This window comes from Engystomops pustulosus, chromosome 7 (assembly GCF_040894005.1).
Source record: "Engystomops pustulosus chromosome 7, aEngPut4.maternal, whole genome shotgun sequence".
Lineage (NCBI taxonomy): Eukaryota > Metazoa > Chordata > Amphibia > Anura > Leptodactylidae > Engystomops > Engystomops pustulosus.
In genome coordinates, this window is record NC_092417.1 from 14,977,653 (window position 1) to 15,000,986 (window position 23,334).

The following is a 23,334-nucleotide window of genomic DNA, read 5'->3' on the forward strand; positions in this document are numbered from 1 at the left end:
TGTCAATCTGTGGCATAGCCGAGCTCAGACGCTGGTCACAGCAGGGACAGCAGAGAGCTTCAAGAAGGGTCTAGATGCCTTTTTACACCTAAATAACATTGATTGTTATGCTATATAGGATTGTTTCCCCTAAATCCCTTCCTCATCCAATCCCTACCCTTCCTTGGTTGAACTTGATGGACAAGTGTCTTTTTTTCAACCGTATAAACTAAACTATGACACTATGAAACTATGAAACTTTTATCATTATAAACTATTTCAAACTTCTACTTCCTTCCTTCTTGTTATACAGAAGATTGTTCTGACTAATAATCCACTTCTCTTTTTCAGCTCCGCGGCAGCATCTCCTCCATCTACAGCATCATGTCTGGAGAGACGTCCGTGTTATTACTCTGTAAGTACAATCATCTCCATGTCCTTCTGTCTCTATATACCAGGAGGGATATATAGTAACATATAGAAACAAGCTAATACTACTAGTTACTGAGCTTCACACCAAGTCCCCATCATATGGAGTCACCACCGGGTCAGCTACATGTATCATATACAGGTAGTCCCCGGGTTATGTACAAGATCGGTTCTTTAGGTTTGTACTTAAGCTACATTTGTATGTAAGTCGGAACTGATATATTTTATAATTGTAACTCCAGAAAAAAAAATACAATTTGCCCCTGTGACAATTATATTATCAAAATGTTTTCAATTTCAAGCAATAAAACTTCATTACAGACACCTTACAGCTGATCATTGCAGCCTGAGAGCATTCAGAGAGCTTCACCAGAGGTGACAGTGGGCAAAGGGGTCTGTCTGTAACTAGAGGTTGTCTGTAAGTTGAGTGTCCTTCAAGGGATTTTCCCACCAAGCAAGTTAGGGGCTATCGCTGGGGGTCTCAGTTCACAAGAACGAGGGGTCTGGGGTACCTTCGTCGGACCCCTCGTCTTTCCCTTAGATAAGCGGAGCAGATGGAGCAGCCACAGTCCCAGTAATGTTCCAAAAAGCCTCCAGTAATGTCCCCCACAGTAATCTTCATTTTTTAATTTAATGATGTTTTCAATGCTACCATTTTTAGGACTCTGAGACCTTTTGATCACTTATTATAGAATTTTTAATATTTTGCAAATTGCAAAAAAGTGCCATTTTCGACTTTGGGCTCTAATTTAAGATTCGGGGTTAAACGCAGTGAAAAAACTTTATTATATGTTGATATCTTGGGGATTTTGGATGCGGCGATACCTAAAGTGTTAATGGTTTTTACTGTTTATTTTTACATCAGTTCTAGGGAAAGGGGGCGATTTGAAATGTTAGTTTTTTTCATTATAATTTTTGCTTTTTGGCTTCTATTTATTTTTACCATTTTTCAGACTCCCTAAGGTACTTTAACCCTAGGTTGTCCTACTATATACTACAGAAGCCATACTACAGTATGGCAGTATATGGGGATTTTCCTTCTCATTCATTACAATGTGCAAATAGCACATTGTAATGATTGGGTTAAAATGAGATAGACCTGAGACGGAAGACCCCAGGCTGTCATGGTGACCAATCGCCACTCCCCGATGACGTCACAGGGAGCGACGATCCTCGCCATTCTGGCACATTTCGGGAATGGGTTAAAGAAATAACAGTAATACTCACCTTTCTTTCTTTCTTTCTCATCTCCTCTTCTCCTCAGTGTGCAGGAGGCATGCAGTGATGTCATCATACCGCGCCTCCTGCTCTCAGAAGCTGTACCTAGCTGCTTGGAGCAGGAGGAACGATGTAATGACATCACTGGTCTCCTGCTCTCTGTAGTGGAGCACAGATCTCTAAGGCCCCTGCTTCACTACATTACTCACCTCTACCTAAGTCCAGAGGACACACACAAATAGAGGGAAGTGTTTGTAAGAGCTGCCCAGACAGCGGGACAAGAGTGAGCCGGTGGGAGTCACTGGTGGTGGTATTTATGTTTTGAGAACTAAATTTGATGGAGTCATATTTTAAATAAAGTGGGGCTCACTGTATAAGCTAACATGTATTCAGAGGAAGCACTAAAATACCGACTAAATTAAGGGGCAATGTATATATTGGGATGACTTTCGGGGTAGGGGGCACTTTCAAGTTCACCCTGTTGTATAAATTACCTAGAAACTGCCCCAGCTCCTTACACCCATTAATAGGTGTCATCCCAATGTTTCCAGAGACAGTCAGAGACAAACAGGGACAGTCAGAGACACCCTGAGAAAGACAATCAGACAGAGACAGTCAGAGATAGTCTGAGACAGTCAGAGACACTCTGAGGCAACATTTCCTTTAGATCAGGAGAGCATCTAATCAAGAACGGTGCTGATAGATAAATATATAATGTCCTATGACTGACAGCTTCTATATGAGGACTGATCGCTATCGGCTTCATGTGATTCTCTCTCGGTCATATTCTACAGAAATATGTATTTACACTTCTTACCATACAATAAATTATTATGGAGAGTAGAAGCTTTTAGGTGTAAACGAAAGTGAAATTGTATTAATTATTATTATTAGCAGTTGCAGTTAGTACATAGTAATAGTAATAATTTGTTAGTTTATACATTTACACTAATGGTGGTACCAGCCTGTAATAACCTACAATGTAGAAAATGTACCAGGACTAGTGAAGATTGGACCAGGGAAAATTTGGTCGCAGAGCTGAAGTTTGCGGTTCGGGTGCTCAGGACTGACCAGGATACAATGATATCTGGTGACTCTTCTTCTCTTCTGTTTTATAGGGCTGGTTCTCATACAAGAAGGTAAGTGACATCTTTCTCCCATCATCCTTTATCCTATAGAAGAGAGAATAGTCATGTCATGTGTTTCTGCTGATGTGGAATTTGAGTTAAATACAGGCAGTCCCCTACTTAAGAACACCCGATTTACAGATGAGCTTTAGTTATATATTGACCTCTGGATGTTGGTAATTTACTGTACTTTATCCTTAGGCTACAATAAACCGCTATAACAGTTATCAGAGGTGTCAGCAATGAAGCTTTATTGTTATTCCTGGCTCTCATGACAATCCAACATTTTTAACCCCCAGACGCACCTAGACGTTATAGTACATCCTGGTGAGTGCTTCATTAGCGCACCAGGACGCACTATAACGTCCCGCTTCTGGCACCGGCTCACGAACGGAGCCGGCACCGGAAGCAGCGGCTGTCAGCTGTCTATCACAGCTGACAGCGTGCGCTAACAGCCGCGATCGGAACCGACTCCGATTGCACTTACTGGGCGATCCGATCCCCTTCTGGGCAGCCCCGAGGACTGCCAAGTGCCCTGGGACTGCCCGATGCTCGCAGCAATCAGACCCCTTCACGAGCATGCCAGACAGATTACACTGCTCTACAATGAAATATTATTGTAGAGCAGTGTATTAGACATGAACCAGCCATCAGAACATCACTGGTTCAAGTATGTAGAAGTAAAACAAAAGTTCAAAACACAAAAGTTTAAACATTAGAATAAATAAAAAATAAATACACTTTCCCATAGAAACACTTAATAAAGTATAAAAAACACAAACACACAAAAAAAGCCTCAAATTTGGTATTCCCGCATCCGTAACAATCTGTATAATAAAACAGAATTGTTAATGGACCTGCATGGTAAACGCCGGAGAAAAAAAACACAAAAATACTTTCCGAAAAAAGATAATTTTTAATTAATACCTTTTTAAAAATGCACTTAAAAGTGAAAAAAAAATGTTACACACTCCAAAATGAGACCACTAAAAAGACCAACTCTTCTCACAAAAAATAAGCCCTTAAACAGATTTGTCAGCCGAAAGCTAAAAAAGTTCTGCATATGAAAAGATGGTGATGCTAAAATGAACAAGATTTTCTCCAAATTAGTTTTTATTCTGTAAAATTGAATAATATACACAAAACCCCACATATTTGATATCGCTGCGTCCGTGACAATCTGCCTAATAAAACTGAATTGTCATTGGATCCGCAAAGTGAACCCCGTAAAAAAAAACACACAAAAAACACTCCATAAAAGATCATTTTTAATTAATACCCTTTAGAGATGAGCGAACATACTCGTCCGAGCTTGATGCTCGTTCGAGCATTAGCGTACTCGAAACTGCTCATTGCTTCGCCCGCTCGAGAAAATGGCAGCTCCCGCCGTTTTGCTCTTTGGCGGCCAGAAACAGAGCCAATCACAAGCCAGGAGACTCTGCACTCCACCCAGCATGACGTGGTACCCTTACACGTCGATAGCAGTGGTTGGCTGACCAGATCAGGTGACCCTGGGATAGACTAGCCGCTGCCCGCGCTGCTCGGATCATTCTGTGTCTGGATGCCGCTAGGGAGAGAGCTGCTGCTGGTTAGGGAAAGCGTTAGGGTGTTCTATTAGAATAGTGTTAGGCAGGAGTGATTCTACAAGAACCCAACAGCCCTTCTTAGGGCTACAATAACGTTATACTTTTGTTTTTTTGTTTGCTTGTGGCTGGGCTTGCTGGCACTAGTAGTGCAGCTAGTACCATATTGTGAGGAATTTGCAGGGGGACTTGCTACCGTTGTGTTTAGCTCTTAGTGACACACATATGCACCTCAAACACCAAAGTGGGAAAATTTATTAGGGGTTTGATTTCAATTAGGCACAGTCTGCCATTTACTTTTTATTTTACGTTTATTTTTTCATAACTCAGCATCATCTCATCAGTGTGCTTTCATACTTGGCTAGAAAATAGCCATAGGAGAATCCAAACGGCTTACTTACGCCTACAGTAGCGTTATATATATTTGATTTCTGGTTGATCTGCTGGTGGCTGTCCTTGCTGCAGTGCATCTACTAGCAAATTGTGAGCAATTTGTAGTGAGACTTGCGACCGCTGTGTTTTGCGCTTAGTGACGCACATATCCATCGCAAAGACCGAAGTGGGAAAATTTATTAGGGGTTGGATTTCAATTAGGCACAGTCTGCCATTTCCTTTTTTATTTTACGTTTATTTTTTTAATAACTCAGCATCATCTCATCTGGCATAGTACTGTGCTTTCATACTTGGCTAGAAAATAGCCATAGGAGAATCCAAACGGCTTACTTACGCCTACAGTAGCGTTATATATATTTGATTTCTGGTTGATCTGCTGGTGGCTGTACTTGCTGCAGTGCATCTACTAGCAAATTGTGAGCAATTTGTAGCGAGAGTTGCGACCGCTGTGTTTTGCGCTTAGTGACGCACATATCCAACGCAAAGACCGAAGTGGGAAAATTTATTAGGGGTTGGATTTCAATTAGGCACAGTCTGCCATTTCCTTTTTTATTTTACGTTTATTTTTTTAATAACTCAGCGTCATCTCATCTGGCATAGCAGTGTGCTTTCATACTTGGCTAGAAAATAGCCATAGCAATAGGATAGCATCGTTTGGTTTTAAAAACTAAAAAACACAAAAAAAAACAAAAAACACAAAAAAAAGTTAAAAAAAAATTAAAGTTATAACTCTCATTTTCAAAATGTTTAAACCGAGGGCTAGGGGTAGAGAACGAGGGCGGGGACGTGGGCGTCCAACTACTGCAGGGGTCAGAGGCCGTGGTCCTGGGCGGGGTGAGACACCACCTGCTTATGAGGGAGCAGGGGAACGCCGCAGAGCTACACTCCCTAGGTTCATGTCTGAAGTTACTGGGACTCGAGGTAGAGCACTGTTGAGGCCAGAACAGTGCGAACAGGTGATGTCGTGGATTGCCGACAATGCTTCGAGCAATTTGTCCACCAGTCAGTCTTCCACGCAGTCCACCCATGTCACCGAAATCGGCACTCCTCCAGCTCCTGCACCTCAGCCTCCTCCCCCCCAGTCTGCCCCCTCCCAGGAAAATTTGGCATTTGAACCGGCATACTCTGAGGAACTGTTTTCTGGACCCTTCCCACAGTCACAAACCACTTGTCCGGTTGCTGTTGAGCAATTTTCCGATGCCCAGGTTTTCCACCAGTCGCAGTCTGTGGGTGATGATGACCTTCTTGACGTAGTGGAAGAATTGTGTAAAGAGGTGTCTGATGATGAGGAGACACGGTTGTCAGACAGTGGGGAAGTTGTTGTCAGGGCAGGAAGTCCGAGGGGGGAGCAGACTGAGGGATCGGAGGATGATGAGGTGACAGACCCAAGCTGGGTTGATAGGCCGGGTGAACACAGTGCTTCTGAGACGGAGGAGAGTCCTCGACCAGAACAGGTTGGAAGAGGCAGTGGTGGGGCAAGACGGAGAGGCAGGGCCAGACCTGGTGCATCAGCGCCAAATATGTCAACTAGTGAAGCTCCCGTGGCGAGGGCTCCTGCGGCGAGGGCTAGATTTTCAGAAGTCTGGAGGTTCTTTAAGGAAACACCGGATGACCGACGGACTGTGGTGTGCAACATTTGCCAAACCAGGATCAGCAGGGGTTCCACCACTAATAGCTTAACTACCACCAGTATGCGCAGGCATATGAATGCTAAATAGAGATGAGCGAACATGCTCGTCCGAGCTTGATGCTCGGTCGAGCATTAGGGTACTCGAAACTGCTTGTTGCTCGGACGAATACTTCGCCCGCTCGAGAAAATGGCAGCTCCCGCCGTTTTGCTTTTTGGCGGCCAGAAACAGAGCCAATCACAAGCCAGGAGACTCTGCACTCCACCCAGCATGACGTGGTACCCTTACACGTCGATAGCAGTGGTTGGCTGGCCAGATCAGGTGACCCTGGGATAGACTAGCTGCTGCCCGCGCTGCTCGGATCATTCTGTGTCTGGATGCCGCTAGGGAGAGAGCTGCTGCTGGTCAGGGAAAGCGTTAGGGTGTTCTATTAGCTTACTGTTAGGCAGGAGTGATTCTCAAAGAACCCAACAGCCCTTCTTAGGGCTACAATAACGTTCTACTTTTTTTATTTTAATTTGCATCTAGTACCATTTTGTGAGGAATTAGCAGGGGGACTTGCTACCGTTGTGTTTAGCTCTTAGTGGCACACATATCCACCTCAAATACCAAAGTGGGAAAATTTATTAGGGGTTGGATTTCAATTAGGCACTAACTCAGTGTCATCTCATCTGGCATAGTAGTGTGCTTTGATACTTGACTAGAAAATAGCCATAGGAGAATACAAAGAGCTTACTTACGCCTACAGTAGGGTACTATATATTTGATTTCTGGTTGATCTGCTGGTGGCTGTACTTTCTGCAGTGCATGTACTAGCCAATTCTGAGCAATTTGTAGTGAGACTTGCGACCGCTGTGTTCTGCGCTTAGTGACGCACATATCCATAGCAAAGACCGAAGTGGGAAAATTTAGTAGGGGTTGGATTTCAATTAGGCACTAACTCAGTGTCATCTCATCTGGCATAGTAGTGTGCTTTGATACTTGGCTAGAAAATAGCCATAGGAGAATACAAAGAGCTTACTTACGCCTACAGTAGCGTTCTATATATTTGATTTCTGGTTGATCTGCTGGTGGCTGTACTTTCTGCAGTGCATGTACTAGCCAATTCTGAGCAATTTGTAGTGAGACTTGCGACCGCTGTGTTCTGCGCTTAGTGACGCACATATCCATAGCAAAGACCGAAGTGGGAAAATTTAGTAGGGGTTGGATTTCAATTAGGCACTAACTCAGTGTCATCTCATCTGGCATAGTAGTGTGCTTTGATACTTGGCTAGAAAATAGCCATAGGAGAATACAAAGAGCTTACTTACGCCTACAGTAGCGTTCTATATATTTGATTTCTGGTTGATCTGTTGGTGGCTGTACTTTCTGCAGTGCATGTACTAGCCAATTCTGAGCAATTTGTAGTGAGACTTGCGACCGCTGTGTTCTGCGCTTAGTGACGCACATATCCATAGCAAAGACCGAAGTGGGAAAATTTAGTAGGGGTTGGATTTCAATTAGGCACTAACTCAGTGTCATCTCATCTGGCATAGTAGTGTGCTTTGATACTTGGCTAGAAAATAGCCATAGGAGAATACAAAGAGCTTACTTACGCCTACAGTAGCGTTCTATATATTTGATTTCTGGTTGATCTGCTGGTGGCTGTACTTTCTGCAGTGCATGTACTAGCCAATTCTGAGCAATTTGTAGTGAGACTTGCGACCGCTGTGTTCTGCGCTTAGTGACGCACATATCCATAGCAAAGACCGAAGTGGGAAAATTTAGTAGGGGTTGGATTTCAATTAGGCACTAACTCAGTGTCATCTCATCTGGCATAGTAGTGTGCTTTGATACTTGGCTAGAAAATAGCCATAGGAGAATACAAAGAGCTTACTTACGCCTACAGTAGCGTTCTATATATTTGATTTCTGGTTGATCTGCTGGTGGCTGTACTTTCTGCAGTGCATGTACTAGCCAATTCTGAGCAATTTGTAGTGAGACTTGCGACCGCTGTGTTCTGCGCTTAGTGACGCACATATCCATAGCAAAGACCGAAGTGGGAAAATTTAGTAGGGGTTGGATTTCAATTAGGCACTAACTCAGTGTCATCTCATCTGGCATAGTAGTGTGCTTTGATACTTGGCTAGAAAATAGCCATAGCAATAGGATAGCATTGTTTGGTTTTAAAAACTCAAAAAAAAACAAAAAAAAACAAAAAACACAAAAAAAACCCAAAAAAAGTTAAAAAAAAAAAAAAGTTATAACTCTCATTTTAAAAATGTTTAACCCGAGGGCTAGGGGTAGAGGACGAGGGCGGGGACGTGGGCGTCCAACTACTGCAGGGGTCAGAGGCCGTGGTCCTGGGCGGGGTGAGACACCACCTGCTGATGAGGGAGCAGGGGAATGCCGCAGAGCTACACTCCCTAGGTTCATGTCTGAAGTTACTGTTACTCGTGGTAGAGCACTGTTGAGGCCAGAACAGTGCGAACAGGTGATGTCGTGGATTGCTGACAATGCTTCGAGCAATTTGTCCACCACCAGTCAGTCTTCCACGCAGTCCACCCATGTCACCGAAATCGCCACTCCTCCAGCTCCTACACCTCAGCCTCCTCCCCCCCAGTCTGCCCCCTCCCAGGAAAATTTGGCATTTGAACCGGCATACTCTGAGGAACTGTTTTCTGGACCCTTCCCACAGTCACAAACCACTTGTCCGGTTGCTGCTGAGCAATTTTCCGATGCCCAGGTTTTCCACCAGTCACAGTCTGTGGGTGATGATGACCTTCTTGACGTAGTGGAAGTGTGTAAAGAGGTGTCCGACGATGAGGAGACACGGTTGTCAGACAGTGGGGAAGTTGTTGTCAGGGCAGGAAGTCCGAGGGGGGAGCAGACTGAGGGCTCGGAGGATGATGAGGTAACAGACCCAAGCTGGGTTGAGAGGCCGGGTGAACACAGTGCTTCTGAGACGGAGGAGAGTCCTCGACCAGAACAGGTTGGAAGAGGCAGTGGTGGGGCCAGACGGAGAGGCAGGGCCAGAGCTGGTGCATCAGCGCCAAATGTGTCAACTAGTGAAGCTCCCGTGGCGAGGGCTCTTGCGGCGAGGGCTAGATCTTCAGAAGTCTGGAGGTTCTTTAAGGAAACACCGGATGACCGACGGACTGTGGTGTGCAACATTTGCCAAACCAGGCTCAGCAGGGGTTCCACCACTACTAGCTTAACTACCACCAGTATGCGCAGGCATATGAATGCTAAACACCCCACTCAGTGGCAACAAGCCCGTTCACCTCCGGCCGTGCACACCACTGCTCCTTCCCCTGTGTCAGCTGATAGTCAGCCCCCTGCCCAGGACCCTGCCACAAAAACCCCATCGTCGCCTCCACGATCCTCCACAGCATCCACCAGCGTTCAGCTCTCCATACCCCTGACGCTGGAGCGGAAACGCAAATATAGTGCAACCCACCCGCACGCCCAAGCCCTTAATGTGCACATCTCCAGATTGCTTAGCCTGGAGATGCTGCCCTATAGGCTAGTAGAGACCGAGGCCTTTCGCAACCTCATGGCGGCGGCCGCCCCTCGGTATTCGGTCCCCAGCCGCCACTACTTTTCCCGATGTGCCGTCCCAGCCCTGCACCAGCACGTGTCAGACAACATCATCCATGCCCTGACCAACGCCGTTTCTGACAAGGTCCACCTGACCACGGACACGTGGACGAGTGCTGCCGGGCAGGGCCACTATATATCGCTGACGGCACATTGGGTTAACTTGGTGGAGGCTGGGACCGAGTCTGACCCTGGGGCTGCTCATATACTGCCGACGCCGAGGATTGCGGGGCCTACCTCGGTCCAGGTGTTTCAGGCCTACTATGCCTCCTCCTCCTCCCACCCCTCCTCCACCTCCTCCTCCGAACTACCATCCGTGGGCACGGCGCCATCAGTCGGTAGCTCTAGGCACAGCAGCAGTGCCGTCGCTAAGCGACAGCAGGCGGTGCTGAAACTGCTGAGCCTAGGCGATAAAAGGCACACCGCCCAAGAGCTATTACAGGGCATTCCACATCAAAGTTGTTAACTTTGTCGCCACCCTGCTGTGTAATCCACAAAATATACTTGCAAACTTTTACCATTTAGGGATATTATTTCAGCGCTTCTTGCGCATCTGTTTACATTCCCCTCACCCGCCATATCCTAAACTTATAAGAACGCTACTACACTTGATCTTATACAAAAGCTTCTTAGAAGTGCTGTTTGGGGAGTAGCCTAGAGACAGGGGCTTGGATTGGCGAAAGCTCGCCTGGCTGCAGAGCGCCAGCTCCATCCCAAGATCCAACTAACATAGTTGCAGCACCTTTAATCTACTACTAGTTCACTGCCTCCATAATAATAATAATAATAATAATAATCTTTATTTATATAGCGTCATCATATTCTGTAGCGCTTTACAAATCATAGGAAACAAATACAAATGTAATGTAACAGAGCACAACATTTGTATGGAACAACAGGAGTGAGGTCCCTGCTCGCCAGAGCTTACGGTTTATGAAGATGATGGGGTAACACGAGGTAAAAGAATATTTAATGGTCAAGCCATTCTTCTTAGGGAATAGAAAAAAATATAATAAATGGAATTGCTGTCGCTTGAACCACTCAGCCGTCATCTTATATACCAGGTCCAGGGTGAATGGGACTGCAGAGAAGTCTGGTGCCTGTTGGTTGCTGGATAACAGATGGGAGGACGAAACAGGACGGGTTAGTAGAAGAGTTAAAACTTCATGCAGTTAATGAGTGTTATAGGCTTGCCTAAAGAAATGGGTTTTAAGAGCACGTTTGAAACTTTGGAGGTTAGGTATTAGTCTGATAGTCCGGGGCAGAGCATTCCATAGAATTGGTGCAGCTCTAGAGAAGTCTTGGAGACGCGAGTGGGAGGTCCGCACTAGGGTAGAGGTTAATCTAAGATCACTGGCGGATCTAAGAGCACGGGTTGGGCGATAGACTGAGATAAGAGAGGAGAGGTAGGGGGGTGCAGCATTATACAGAGCTTTATGGATGAGGGTTATTATTATTTTAAACTGTATTCGAAAGGAGACTGGCAGCCAGTGCAGCGACTGGCATGAACTGTAAGCATACATGGTCCCCTTATCAAACGAGCTGTGTCAGGCAGAATTTTGGGTTGTTTTCATGGCTTCCATGTTAACTTTGTCGCCACCCTGCTGTGTAATCCACAAAATATACTGGCAAACTTTTATCATGAAAAAGTTTTTTGTGTATGTGGGCACGCTCAAAAACGGTTTCGGAAGTGAATCACAATATTTAATACCACATTCAAAGTATAAATAGAATAGATAAAAACATTCACAATGGTCTTGATATAATAACAGATGGTTTAAATTTCTACATGTACTGAAATTTGATTATTACTCGATAGCTCTGACAAATATGAAGTATGTATACACTTATGTGTTTACTGTAAACTTATGTGTTTACTGTGGACTAATGTGTTCACTGTAAACTTTCGTGTTCACTGTAAACTTTTATGTCCACTGTAAACTTCTGTGTCCACTGTAAACTTCTGTGTCCACTGTAAACTTCTGTGTTTTACTGTAAACTTGTATGTTTACTGTAAACTTGTGTGTCTACTGTAAACTTATGTGTCTACTGTAAACTTATGTGTTTACTGTAAACTTATGTGCCCACTGTAAACTTATGTGTTTACTGTAAACTTATGTGTTTACTGTAAATATCAGATAAAACAACGTTACACAAAAATCAATTGAAACATACACAAAAAACTTTTTCGAATTTTCTTATTGGGGCTCTTTTTGGTGTTAAGACCCTTTGTGGTTGCACCCAAGTCGGTGTGACAGAGATCAATAAGTGCCACTAAACCCACTGTATTAGAAACTTTTATCATGTACCGATATTATTTGAGCGCTTCTTGCTCACCTCCTTTGGTTCCTCTCTGACACCCATTGGTTTGAAGCCTGAGTCCAATTAGGGTATGTCGCCATGCCACTCTCTAGCCTGCTGCCGCTGCCTCTGCATGCCGTCCCCTATAGTGTCAGGGTCAATTATTGGATGTTTTAGATGCTATCTAGCTTCATTCTGTCACTCTGTCATGGCCATGCTGTTGCCCATAATTTTGGCATAATGGTGCGATTAGGCAGCCTCAGAGGCATCCATGCATGCTGCCCCTGCTGTTTCCTGTCCATTTCCGTGGTGTTTCCATCCTTTTCTGAGGTTCCCAGGTGTTTGGCCAAGCTTCCCTGTGCAGAGCCTTGGTCCCCTTGAAAAATGCTCGAGTCTCCCATTGACTTCAATGGGGTTCGTTATTCGAGACGAGCACTCGAGCATCGGGAAAAGTTCGTCTCGAATAACGAGTACCCGAGCATTTTAGTGTTCGCTCATCTCTAATGCTAAACACCCCACTCAGTGGCAACAAGCCCGTTCACCTCCGGCCGTGCACACCACTGCTCCTTCCCCTGTGTCAGCTGATAGTCAGCCCCCTGCCCAGGACCCTGCCACAAAAACCCCATCGTCGCCTCCACGATCCTCCACAGCATCCACCAGCGTTCAGCTCTCCATACCCCAGACGCTGGAGCGGAAACGCAAATATAGTGCAACCCACCCGCACGCCCAAGCCCTTAATGTCCACATCTCCAGATTGCTCAGCCTGGAGATGCTGCCCTATAGGCTAGTAGAGACCGAGGCCTTTCGCAACCTCATGGCGGCGGCCACTACTTTTCCCGATGTGCCGTCCCAGCCCTGCACCAGCACGTGTCAGACAACATCATCCGTGCCCTGACCAACGCCGTTTCTGACAAGGTCCACCTGAGCACGGACACGTGGACGAGTGCTGCCGGGCAGGGCCACTATATATCGCTGACGGCACATTGGGTTAACTTGGTGGAGGCTGGGACCGAGTCTGACCCTGCGGCTGGTCATATACTGCCGACGCCGAGGATTGCGGGGCCTACCTCGATCCAGGTGTTTCAGGCCTACTATGCCTCCTCCTCCTCCCACCCCTCCTCCACCTCCTCCTCCGAACTACCATCCGTGGGCATGGCGCCATCAGTCGGTAGCTCTAGGCACAGCAGCAGTGCTGTCGCTAAGCGACAGCAGGCGGTGCTCAAACTGCTGAGCCTAGGCGATAAAAGGCACACCGCCCAAGAACTATTACAGGGCATCACGGCGCAGACTGATCTGTGGCTGGCACCGCTGAACCTGAAGCCAGGCATGGTTGTGTGTGACAACGGCCGTAACCTGGTGGCGGCTCTGCAACTCGTCAGACTGACACATGTGCCATGCCTGGCCCATGTGTTAAATCTCATAGTTCAGCGTTTCCTCAAGACATACCCCAATCTGTCTGATTTGCTCACGAAGGTGCGCCGCATCTGTGCGCATTTCAGGAAGTCCAGCACAGATGCTGCCACTCTCAGGGCAGCGCAGCGCCGCCTCCAACTGCCCGCTCACCGACTGTTGTGCGACGTGCCCACGAGGTGGAATTCAACACTGACCATGAATTCAGTCAGTCAGCTTCCTCAAGTCTACAATGAGGAGTGGACGTGGATGTCTGATATCTGTCAGGTGCTGAGTAACTTTGAGGAGTCAACACAGATGGTCAGTGGCGATGCCGCCATCATCAGCCTCACCATCCCGCTGCTTGGCCTGTTGAAAAACTCTCTGATCAGCATGAAGTCGGAAGCTTTGCACTCGTCACAAGAGACGGGGGAAGAAGATTCCCTTGTTGATAGCCAAAGCATTCTTAGGTCTGTTTCTCAGCGCATATCGGAGGAGGTGGAGGTGGAGGAGGATGAGGAGGAAGAGGAGGAGAATGTTGGCGAGACACAGGAGGGGACCATTGTTGAGTACTTCATTGTTCAGCGTGTATGGGCAGAAGAAGAGGAGTTGGAGGAGTTGGAGGAGGAGGAAATGGACAGTCAGGCCAGTGAGGGGAGTGAATTCTTACGCGTTGGTACTCTGGCGCATATGGCAGATTTCATGCTAGGCTGTCTATCCCGTGACCCTCGCGTTCAAAGAATTTATTCCAGCACCGATTACTGGGTGTTCACTCTCCTGGACCCATGGTACAAGCAAAATCTTTCCACTCTCATCCCTGGAGAGGAAAGGAGTGTGAGAATGCATGAATACCAGCAGGCCCTGGTGCACAAGCTGAAACAGTATTTCCCTTCTGACAGCGCTAGCGGCAGAGTGCGTAGTTCTGCGGGACAAGTAGCGAGGGAGAGTAGGCGAGCAGGCAGCTTGTCCAGCACTGGCAAGGGTACGCTTTACAAGGCTTTTGCCAGCTTTATGTCACCCCAGCAAGACACTGTCACCTGTCCCCAGTCTCGGCAGAGTAGGGCTGATCTTTACAGAAAGATGGTGAGGGAGTACGTAGCTGACCATACCATCGTCCTAAATGATCACACAGCTCCCTACAACTACTGGGTTTCAAAGCTGGACATGTGGCACGAACTGGCGCTGTACGCCTTGGAGGTTCTTGCCTGCCCTGCCGCTAGCGTCTTGTCCGAGCGGGTTTTCAGTGCAGCTGGTGGCATCATCACCGATAAGCGTACACGCCTGTCGACTGACAGCGCTGACAGGCTGACGCTTATTAAGATGAATAAAGCCTGGATTTCTCATAATTTCCAATCTCCACCAGGTGAAGGAAGCTCAACCTGAATAATTTATCCACTCCTCCTCCTCCTCATTTTCCTCCTTCTCCTCCTCTTTGTACAGTAAAGCAGAGGAAACTGGCTATTTTTTGACAGGGCCCACTGGCTCTAGCTATAGTACTTTATGCATTTAATTTTTCTGGAGGGCCACCGACCCGGTCCTCTGTTTTAAACAATTTTTGGGAGTGCCACATACAGGCACTCAATCTATTCAATTTTTCTGGAGGGCCACCTACCTGCTCCTCTGGTTTGAAAACTTTTTTGGACTGCCACATACAGGCACTCAATCTATTCCATTTTTCTGGAGGGCCACCTACCTGCTCCTCTGGTTTGAAAACTTTTTTGGACTGCCACATACAGGCACTATCCAAATTAAATTGTCTCCATAGCAGCCTCCCCACGTTGTCTCCATTGCTACCTCCAAAAGTCGTCCATATAGCTGCCTCCATACATCGTCCCTTTATCAAACGAGGTGTGTCAGGCAGAAATTTGGGTTGTTTTCATGGATTCCACATCAAAGTTGTTAACTTTGTCGCCACCCAGCTGTGTTATCCACAAAATATACTGGCAAACTTTTATCATTTACCAATATTATTTCAGCGCTTCTTGCGCTTCTGTTTACATTCCCCTCACCCGCCATATCCTAAACTTATAAGAACGCTACTACACTTGATCTTATACAAAAGGTTCTTAGAAGTGCTGTTTGGGGAGTAGCCTAGAGACAGGGGCTTGGATTGGCGAAAGCTCGCCTGGCAGCGGAGCGCCAGCTCCATGCCAAGATCCAACTAACATAGTTTTAACTGCAGCACCTTTAATCTACTACTAGTTCACTGCCTCCATACATGGTCCCCTTATCAAACGAGCTGTGTCAGGCAGAATTTTGGGTTGTTTTCATGGCTTCCATGTTAACTTTGTCGCCACCCTGCTGTGTAATCCACAAAATATACTGGCAAACTTTTATCATGTACCGATATTATTTGAGCGCTTCTTGCTCACCTCCTTTGGTTCCTTTCTGCCACCCATTGGTTTGAAGCCTGAGTCCATTTAGGGTATGTCGCCATGCCACTCTCTAGCCTGCCGCTGCTGCCGCTGCCTCTGCATGGCGTCCCCTATAGTGTCAGGGTCAATTATTGGATGTTTTAGATGCTATCTAGCTTCATTCTGTCACTCTGTCATGGCCATGCTGTTGCCCATAATTTTGGCATAATGGTGCGATTAAGCAGCCTCAGAGGGATCCATGCATGCTGCCCCTGCTGTTTCCTGTCCATTTCCGTGGTGTTTCCATCCTTTTCTGAGGTTCCCAGGTGTTTGGCCAAGCTTCCCTGTGCAGAGCCTTGGTCCCCTTGAAAAATGCTCGAGTCTCCCATTGACTTCAATGGGGCTCGTTATTCGAGACGAGCACTCGAGCATCGGGAAAAGTTCGTCTCGAATAACGAGTACCCGAGCATTTTAGTGCTCGCTCATCTCTAATACCCTTTAAAAAGTGATTTAAAAAAGTTAAAAAATAAGCCCCTATAGGTCCAGATTAAAAAAGCAAAAAAATTATAGCCTGTACAATGTGACATAGCAAATCTGATCTGCATGGCGCCTCCTTCTCTTCTATGCCCGTCCGTGCGCCCATACAGCAGTCACCACCACATATGGGGGATCAGTGCACTCGGGAGAAATTGGGTATCAAACTTTTTGGAGCCTTTTTTCATTAAATCCATTGTAAATGTTTCATTTTCCACCCAAAATGAATGTATTGGCAAAAAATTTTACAATTTGTAGACTGCAGCTCCATTTTGTTTTAATCCCTATAAAACACCTAAAGAGTTAACAAACTTCTTAAAAGTGCTTTTTCGTACATTGAGGGGTTTAGTTTCCATAATGGGGTAAATTACGAGTCTCGCTATTATTTAGGCTTCTCACAGTCAATTAAAAGTTGAGCAGGTCCATCAAAATACGAGTTTTGCTAATTTTCCCAAAAATTTTAAAAATGGCACCTATTCTGAGCCTCATAACATTCTAGTATTTTTGCCAAATTTAGTTTTTTTTCATAACTAAACACAAAAGATTTCATCCAAATTTTCAAACTAATTTGAAGTACTATGGGGGTCATTTACTAAGGGCCCTATTCGCGTTTTCCAGACGTGTTACCCGAATATTGCCGATTTTCCCTGAATTTTCCCGGGATTTTGGCGCACACAATCGGATTGTGGCGCATCGGCGCTGGCATGCACGCAACGGAAATCGGGGGGCGTGGCTTAACGAAAACCCGACGGATTCGGAAAAAACGCAGCATTTTTAAAAAAAAATGTGTCGCGGAGCTTGCACTTACCTTCACTAGGAATAGGCCGGTGAACTTGAGTGCGTTCCGATGCTCTTCAGCGCAGCAGCGCCACCTAGTGGACGTCGGAGGAACTGCCTTAATGAATCCCGGCCGGACCCGAATCCACCGCAGAGAACGCGCGCTGGATCGCGAATGGACCGGGTAAGTAAATCAGCCCCAATGTGTCACGAGAAAACAATCGCAAAATCCCCGGGGTATCTCATATCGTTCCAAAGCTATAACCACTTATAGTGACACAGGGCAGATCTGAAAAATGGGGCCGTATCCTTAAGGCCAAAATAGGCTGAGTCCTGTAGGGGTTAAAATCCAATTGTCACAGAGACCAAAAAATAATTGGCTGGAGTTACAATTATAAAATATGCAGTTGCGACTTAAATACAAATTCAATTTAAGAACAAACGTACAGAACCTAGCCGGTATGTAACCCGGGGACTGCCTGTACTGATAAATGTTCATGTTACTTTACTGATTTATGTTCATGTTTTATTCCATGTTCAATGGTATTTTGCTATTCATGTATTATCATACAGGCATAATAGCACTAAACAGACCAAATTAGTAGTTACCTAGTTAACAATGAATTAAGGTTAGTTTAAGGCTTAAAGGAAATCAACCACTAAAAAAAAAAAGGCTGTAAATACTCACCTCCGCTCTTCTTCATCTTGATCCCGGCGCTGTCCGCCACTAGTCTTGACACATCGGGATCACCTAGAAAACAAACTTATAATTGGCAGCACAGAGCGCAGGGACAAGATGACCGGCACTGCGGGCTACTAATTATGCACGCCTCTTGCACCTCCCTCTCATATGCTGGGAGCATGGGAGAGCGAGGGTGTGGTCATCCCCCACACTGGAGTCCTAGCATGGGGTGCACCTACTCTATGGAGTCCCAGAATTTAGCACTTAACATCTGCCCACTTACGCAAATGGGCGTCCTTGTGTTAAATGTACTCCACACACTCAGCACTCAGACCAACTCACTGCCACCAACAACACATTACTTATACTAAGAAGGACGCAGGCTCCTCAACCACACAGACAATGCACACTGATGATTCACACAGAACACAAAATCAATATATATACTAGGTTAAAGAACCTGGTAATGTAATCCATTCGGAAAGTTGGATTCTCTAAGGCTACAAGCAGAGGCTTATCAAATGTTAACACTTAAATATATGTAAAGGTACAATACACTCAAAACATAAACTCGTCACATTAAAAGAAAAACAAGTTACAAAATAATGTACATACAGGGGTCAGGGAATAAGCGTTATCCTTATGCAGAGTTTGCCAATTAAGGCCTTCCTACAGGCGTGGGGAGACGTAAAGCCATAGATACTCCACTGGAGAATTCTGGGAAATATGCAAATACATTTTTAAAGGTGTTGAATGAAAAACAATGCCTCATTTTGCTACTGGAAAGGCAGCCCCCTTAACAACTTAACATACAAACAGTTATGGGATGAAGAAACAAAATATCCTTACTATGAGATAGAGAGAGATATCTTGTCATGAGAGCACAGCATGGAGAGGTCCTGCCAGCCTTCTTATAAATAGAGTTCCCAGAACTGACAAGGTCTTCTTCCCTATTCACTAATTTAAACCCAGTGGGTTTTGCACCTCTACCCCTTGGCTGTGATGTCACTGAGAGGGGGAGGTCTGCATTTCCTCCTCCCTCCAGAGATGTACCTTCTGAGTCTGGGTTTTTCTTACAAACCCGTAACTTTTGATTGGAAGATGGCACAACTGCTTCCAATCATCAGGGTACCTCGCTACCTCTCACCCCATACCTAGGGGTGTCTAGGGGTCTTCTGCAACTGGACTGGGTTTACATGTAGCTAGGCTTTTGATACACAGGCCATGAGGGTATCTCGATCCTATAACTCTCTCCTGTAACTAAGGACCCATAGTTATGAATTATGTACTAGTTATGGAACAACTATGATAACTCTTTGTCTTGGTTTGGTTTTTGGTGGGAAAGCAACACACAGGCCTTCTACTTCTTTGATCTCCTCTTCTCGGGAGATGGATGAATGCTCACACTTGGGGTACAAACAGGCTTCCTCCCAAGCTTTGGTCACAAAGAACTCCTGGGGTGGTCAGGCCTTTTTTGTTACAGAGTAATTGCCATTTGCTCTGCCAAAAGGAGTCTCATGGCTGTAATGTAATTTTGTGGGACAATAAATAGACCCCAGTAAATTATTAAAGAAGAAAGGAAACCGCAAATGAAAAATGTAGAACTGGTGTAATTATATTATCACAGAGGTGAGGTCACACGAAAGGGGGGCGTGTATAATTATCAGCCCGGAGTGCCGGACATCTTGTCCCCACACTCTGTGCTGCTAATTATAAGTTTGTTTTTTTGGAGATCCCGGAGTGTCCAGACTAGCTACGTACAGCACTGGCATTAAAATGAATTTTTAAAATTTGGGGCTGAGGTCTCATGTAAGAATCTCTTAAAATGATTTATAAAATCACCTTCTGAAGATCATTGCATCTGCAACTACTCTGTATATCATATTATGTCTTCTAGGAGCCGCCATCAGACCTGTGGTGACCTTCACTCCCAACTACAAGAAGATATTTCCATCAGAGAAGATGACAATGACCTGTGATGTGGGATCTACTATAGGAGAGGGGATGGATTATATATGGTACAAGGACAATTCTCCTGTACACAATGGGAAATCCTATACAATACAAGATGCAAGAACATCACACAGTGGAAGTTACCAATGTCAGACCAGACCTGGAGAGATAAGTGACCCTGTTACACTGGGCGTTATTGATGGTGAGTAACTCTACCAGCTCATAGGTATACAGACAAGGTAACAATAATCTTTAATAATGATCTTTATTTATATAGGCCCATCAAATTCTGTAGTGCTTTACAGATCAAAGTGAACATATGCAAATATAATTTAAATACATTACAGAGTACAAACAGTCATATAGAACTATCGGAGTGAGGGCCCTGATCACAAGAGCTTACAGTCTATGAGGATGAGGGGTGACACAAGAGCTTGCAGTCTATGAGGATGAAAGTGTGACACAAGAGCTTACAGTCTATGAGGATGAGGGGGTGACACAAGAGCTTACAGTCTATGAGGATGAAGGGTAGCCTGGAGCTTGCTATATATCTGGTGCTTGCCAGATAACAGACGGGAGTGAACAAAGGATGGATTTCTAAAGGGAGAGTTGATATTTCATGCAGTTAGTGATTGTTATAGATCTGCCTAAAGAGATGGGTTTTAAGAGCAGGTTTGAAACTTTGGAGGGTGGGTATTAGTCTGAGAGTCCGGGGAAGGGCATTCCAGAGAATTGTTGCAGCTCAGGAGAAGTCCTGGAGATGTGCATGAGAGGTTCGAATTAAGGTAGAGATTCATCTAATGTCACTGGCAGAACGAATAATAATAATTCTTTATTTATAATAATTATTTATTTATAAAGTGCACACAGATTACTCAGCGCTGCACAAAGCATGTCAAGTTGGTCCCTGTCCCCATGGGGCTCACAATCTAATCACCCTAGCAGTATGTTTTTGTAGTGTGGAAGGAAACCAGAGTACCCGGAGGAAACCCACCCAAACATGGAGAGAACATACAAACTCTTTGCAGATGTTGACCTGGGTGGGATTCGAACCAAGGACCCCAGCGCTGCAAGGCAGAAGTGCTAACCACTCAGCCACCGTGCCGAAGAACCTGGGTTGGGTGATAGACTGAGATGAGAGCGGTAGGGAGGTGTAGTATTATACAGATCTTTATGGATGAGGGTTATTATTTAAACTGAATTCAGAGATAGACAACTAGTGCAGTGATTGGCACAAACTGGAGGCATCCGAGTAGCGTTTAGTCTGAAAGACAATCCAGGCTGCTGCATTAAGAATAGATTGTAGTGGAGATAGTGTAGTGGGCGGAAGACCAATTAATTGGAAGTCACAGGAGAGTGAATCAGAGCAACAATTGGCATTTTAGCAGTTTAAATTGTCAGAAATGGGCGGATTCTGGAGATGTTTCTGAGATGCAAATGAGAAGTCGAAGTCCAGACAGCGAGCCTGCTGCCTCAGTGCTATAGTGATCCCAAAGACCGAGATGAAAAAGGAGTTCAGTCTTAGAAGGATTAAGTTTCAAAAAAAAGAGAAGTTATCATGTTAGAGACAGCAGAGAGACAGTCACTAGTGTCCTGGAGTAAGGCAAGGGTGATGTTTCACGCCAAAGTATATAGCTGGGTATCATCAGCATAGAGATGATACTGGAAAGCAAATCTGCTGATGGTTTGGGCAGAATAGAAGGAAATGAGGACTGAGCCCTGAGAAACCCCAACACTGAGAGGAAGATAAGAAGAGAAAGATCCAGAAAGGAGACACTGAAAGTGCGGTCAAAGAGAAAAAAAAACAAAAAAGTACAGTGTCTTTTTGGGCATTGGAGCGAAGGATCCTGAAGAAAAGCTGCTTGTCCACAGTATCGAACGCTGCCGATAGATCCAGAAGAATGAGGATCGAAAAGTCTCCTTTAGATTTAGAAGTGAGGAGATCAATGGGACTGCAGGGATTAACAAACCCAAACCTTAAATTTGGTACTTGCCCCTGTACCTTAATAAACCATCCAACCGTTTGGTACTTGACCTTGTACTTTTATAAACCATCCAACCGTTTGGTACTTGACCTTGTACTTTGATAAACCATCCAACCGTTTGGTACTTGACCTTGTACTTTTATAAACCATCCAACCGTTTGGAACTTGACCTTGTACTTTTATAAACCATCCAACCGTTTGGTACTTGACCTTGTACTTTGATAAACCTTCCATCCGTTTGGTACTTGACCGTGTGCCTAGACTAACCACCCAACCGTCTGGTACTTGACCGTGTACCTAGACTAACCAACCATCAACAGACCGGGAAACTAAATGTTTGGGTAATGTGGGAAGGCCACAGCGTTTATTAACAACTAAGATAAATTATTAAATAACGTTATAAATTAAAACATTTCCAAACTTGCTAGGCCCGCTTGGCATCTTCAAAATCTTGAGAACCAACTTCACCCGAAATGGCGGCTGCGTCCCTGCAGCCGGCATGTGGGCATCTTCCAGCGCCTTAGGGCCTGTGTAACTTCCGCCACGGAGCAGCCTCCTCCCTCCTACCACCGGCTGCGACCCCCCACACGGACCAAGGCCATGCAGGCCGAGAAGGAAAATATTCACCTCAATGGAATTGAGATGGACCCCGTCGCATAATAAGAGATGGCGGTTATCCCCTGCAGATTCTCATGCCTATACGGCACTCCACCCAGGGACACCATGTATTTTTGATAATCGGAACTTTCCTTGCTCTCCTTAAGGCAGCTGTGAATAGGATGCCTGACCCATTAACTGCTCGAAGACATACCTGCAAAACCCACAAGACTTCCTTCAAGGGACTAGTTATCCGGGGTGAGATGTGCCTTTTGTGCTACCCAGGATTATCCTTTACTGACTTTAAGTTAATGCATTTACCCAAAACCAGGGACCGAAACCGCAAAAGCTCGCAACTAGTTATGGAAAGTTTTGGACACTTCCATCTTTCTCTGCACTAAGTCAACCACCCTATCAAAGGAGACGTACATAACCGCCACAACCTCGTATATAGCGTCATTGACCGAGGGACCCTTGGGAAAAGACAGGTGGTCGATTAATCTGAACTTTCCAGGCTCCTTTTGGGAACTAAGCCTGGCGGTTCTATAAGGGGGCGGCCATCCTACCCGGGGAAACCTCATTCCCGACCTTCTCCAGTGCTAATACTGGATTGAAAGAAATTAAACTGCCGCATTTAACCAACATTGCGGTGGGCTGGTGGTAGACCTGATGCAGTGGATGGGGGGAGAAGTGCCTTTTGTGCTGCCCAGGATTATCCTTCACTGACATTAACCCCTTAACGCCGAAGCCACTTTTCACCTTCCTGACACGGGCCAGTTTTTCAAATCTGCCCTGTGTCACTATAAGTGGTTATAACTCCGGAAGC

General features: G+C 45.5%; 1 protein-coding gene across 1 annotated transcript in view; it reads left to right on the forward strand.

Annotated features, from left to right (window-relative positions):
- Nucleotides 1-317: 317 nt before the first annotated feature.
- The window catches only part of LOC140069329 (Fc receptor-like protein 5), an 84,589-nt gene continuing 61,572 nt past the window's right edge, over nt 318-23,334 (forward strand). Inside the window, exons 1-3 of the mRNA XM_072114890.1 lie at nt 318-394; nt 2,745-2,765; nt 19,871-20,128. Of these exons, the coding sequence (XP_071970991.1) occupies nt 364-394; nt 2,745-2,765; nt 19,871-20,128 (310 nt within the window). The 5' untranslated portion in view covers nt 318-363. The remainder of the gene's footprint in view (nt 395-2,744; nt 2,766-19,870; nt 20,129-23,334) is intronic.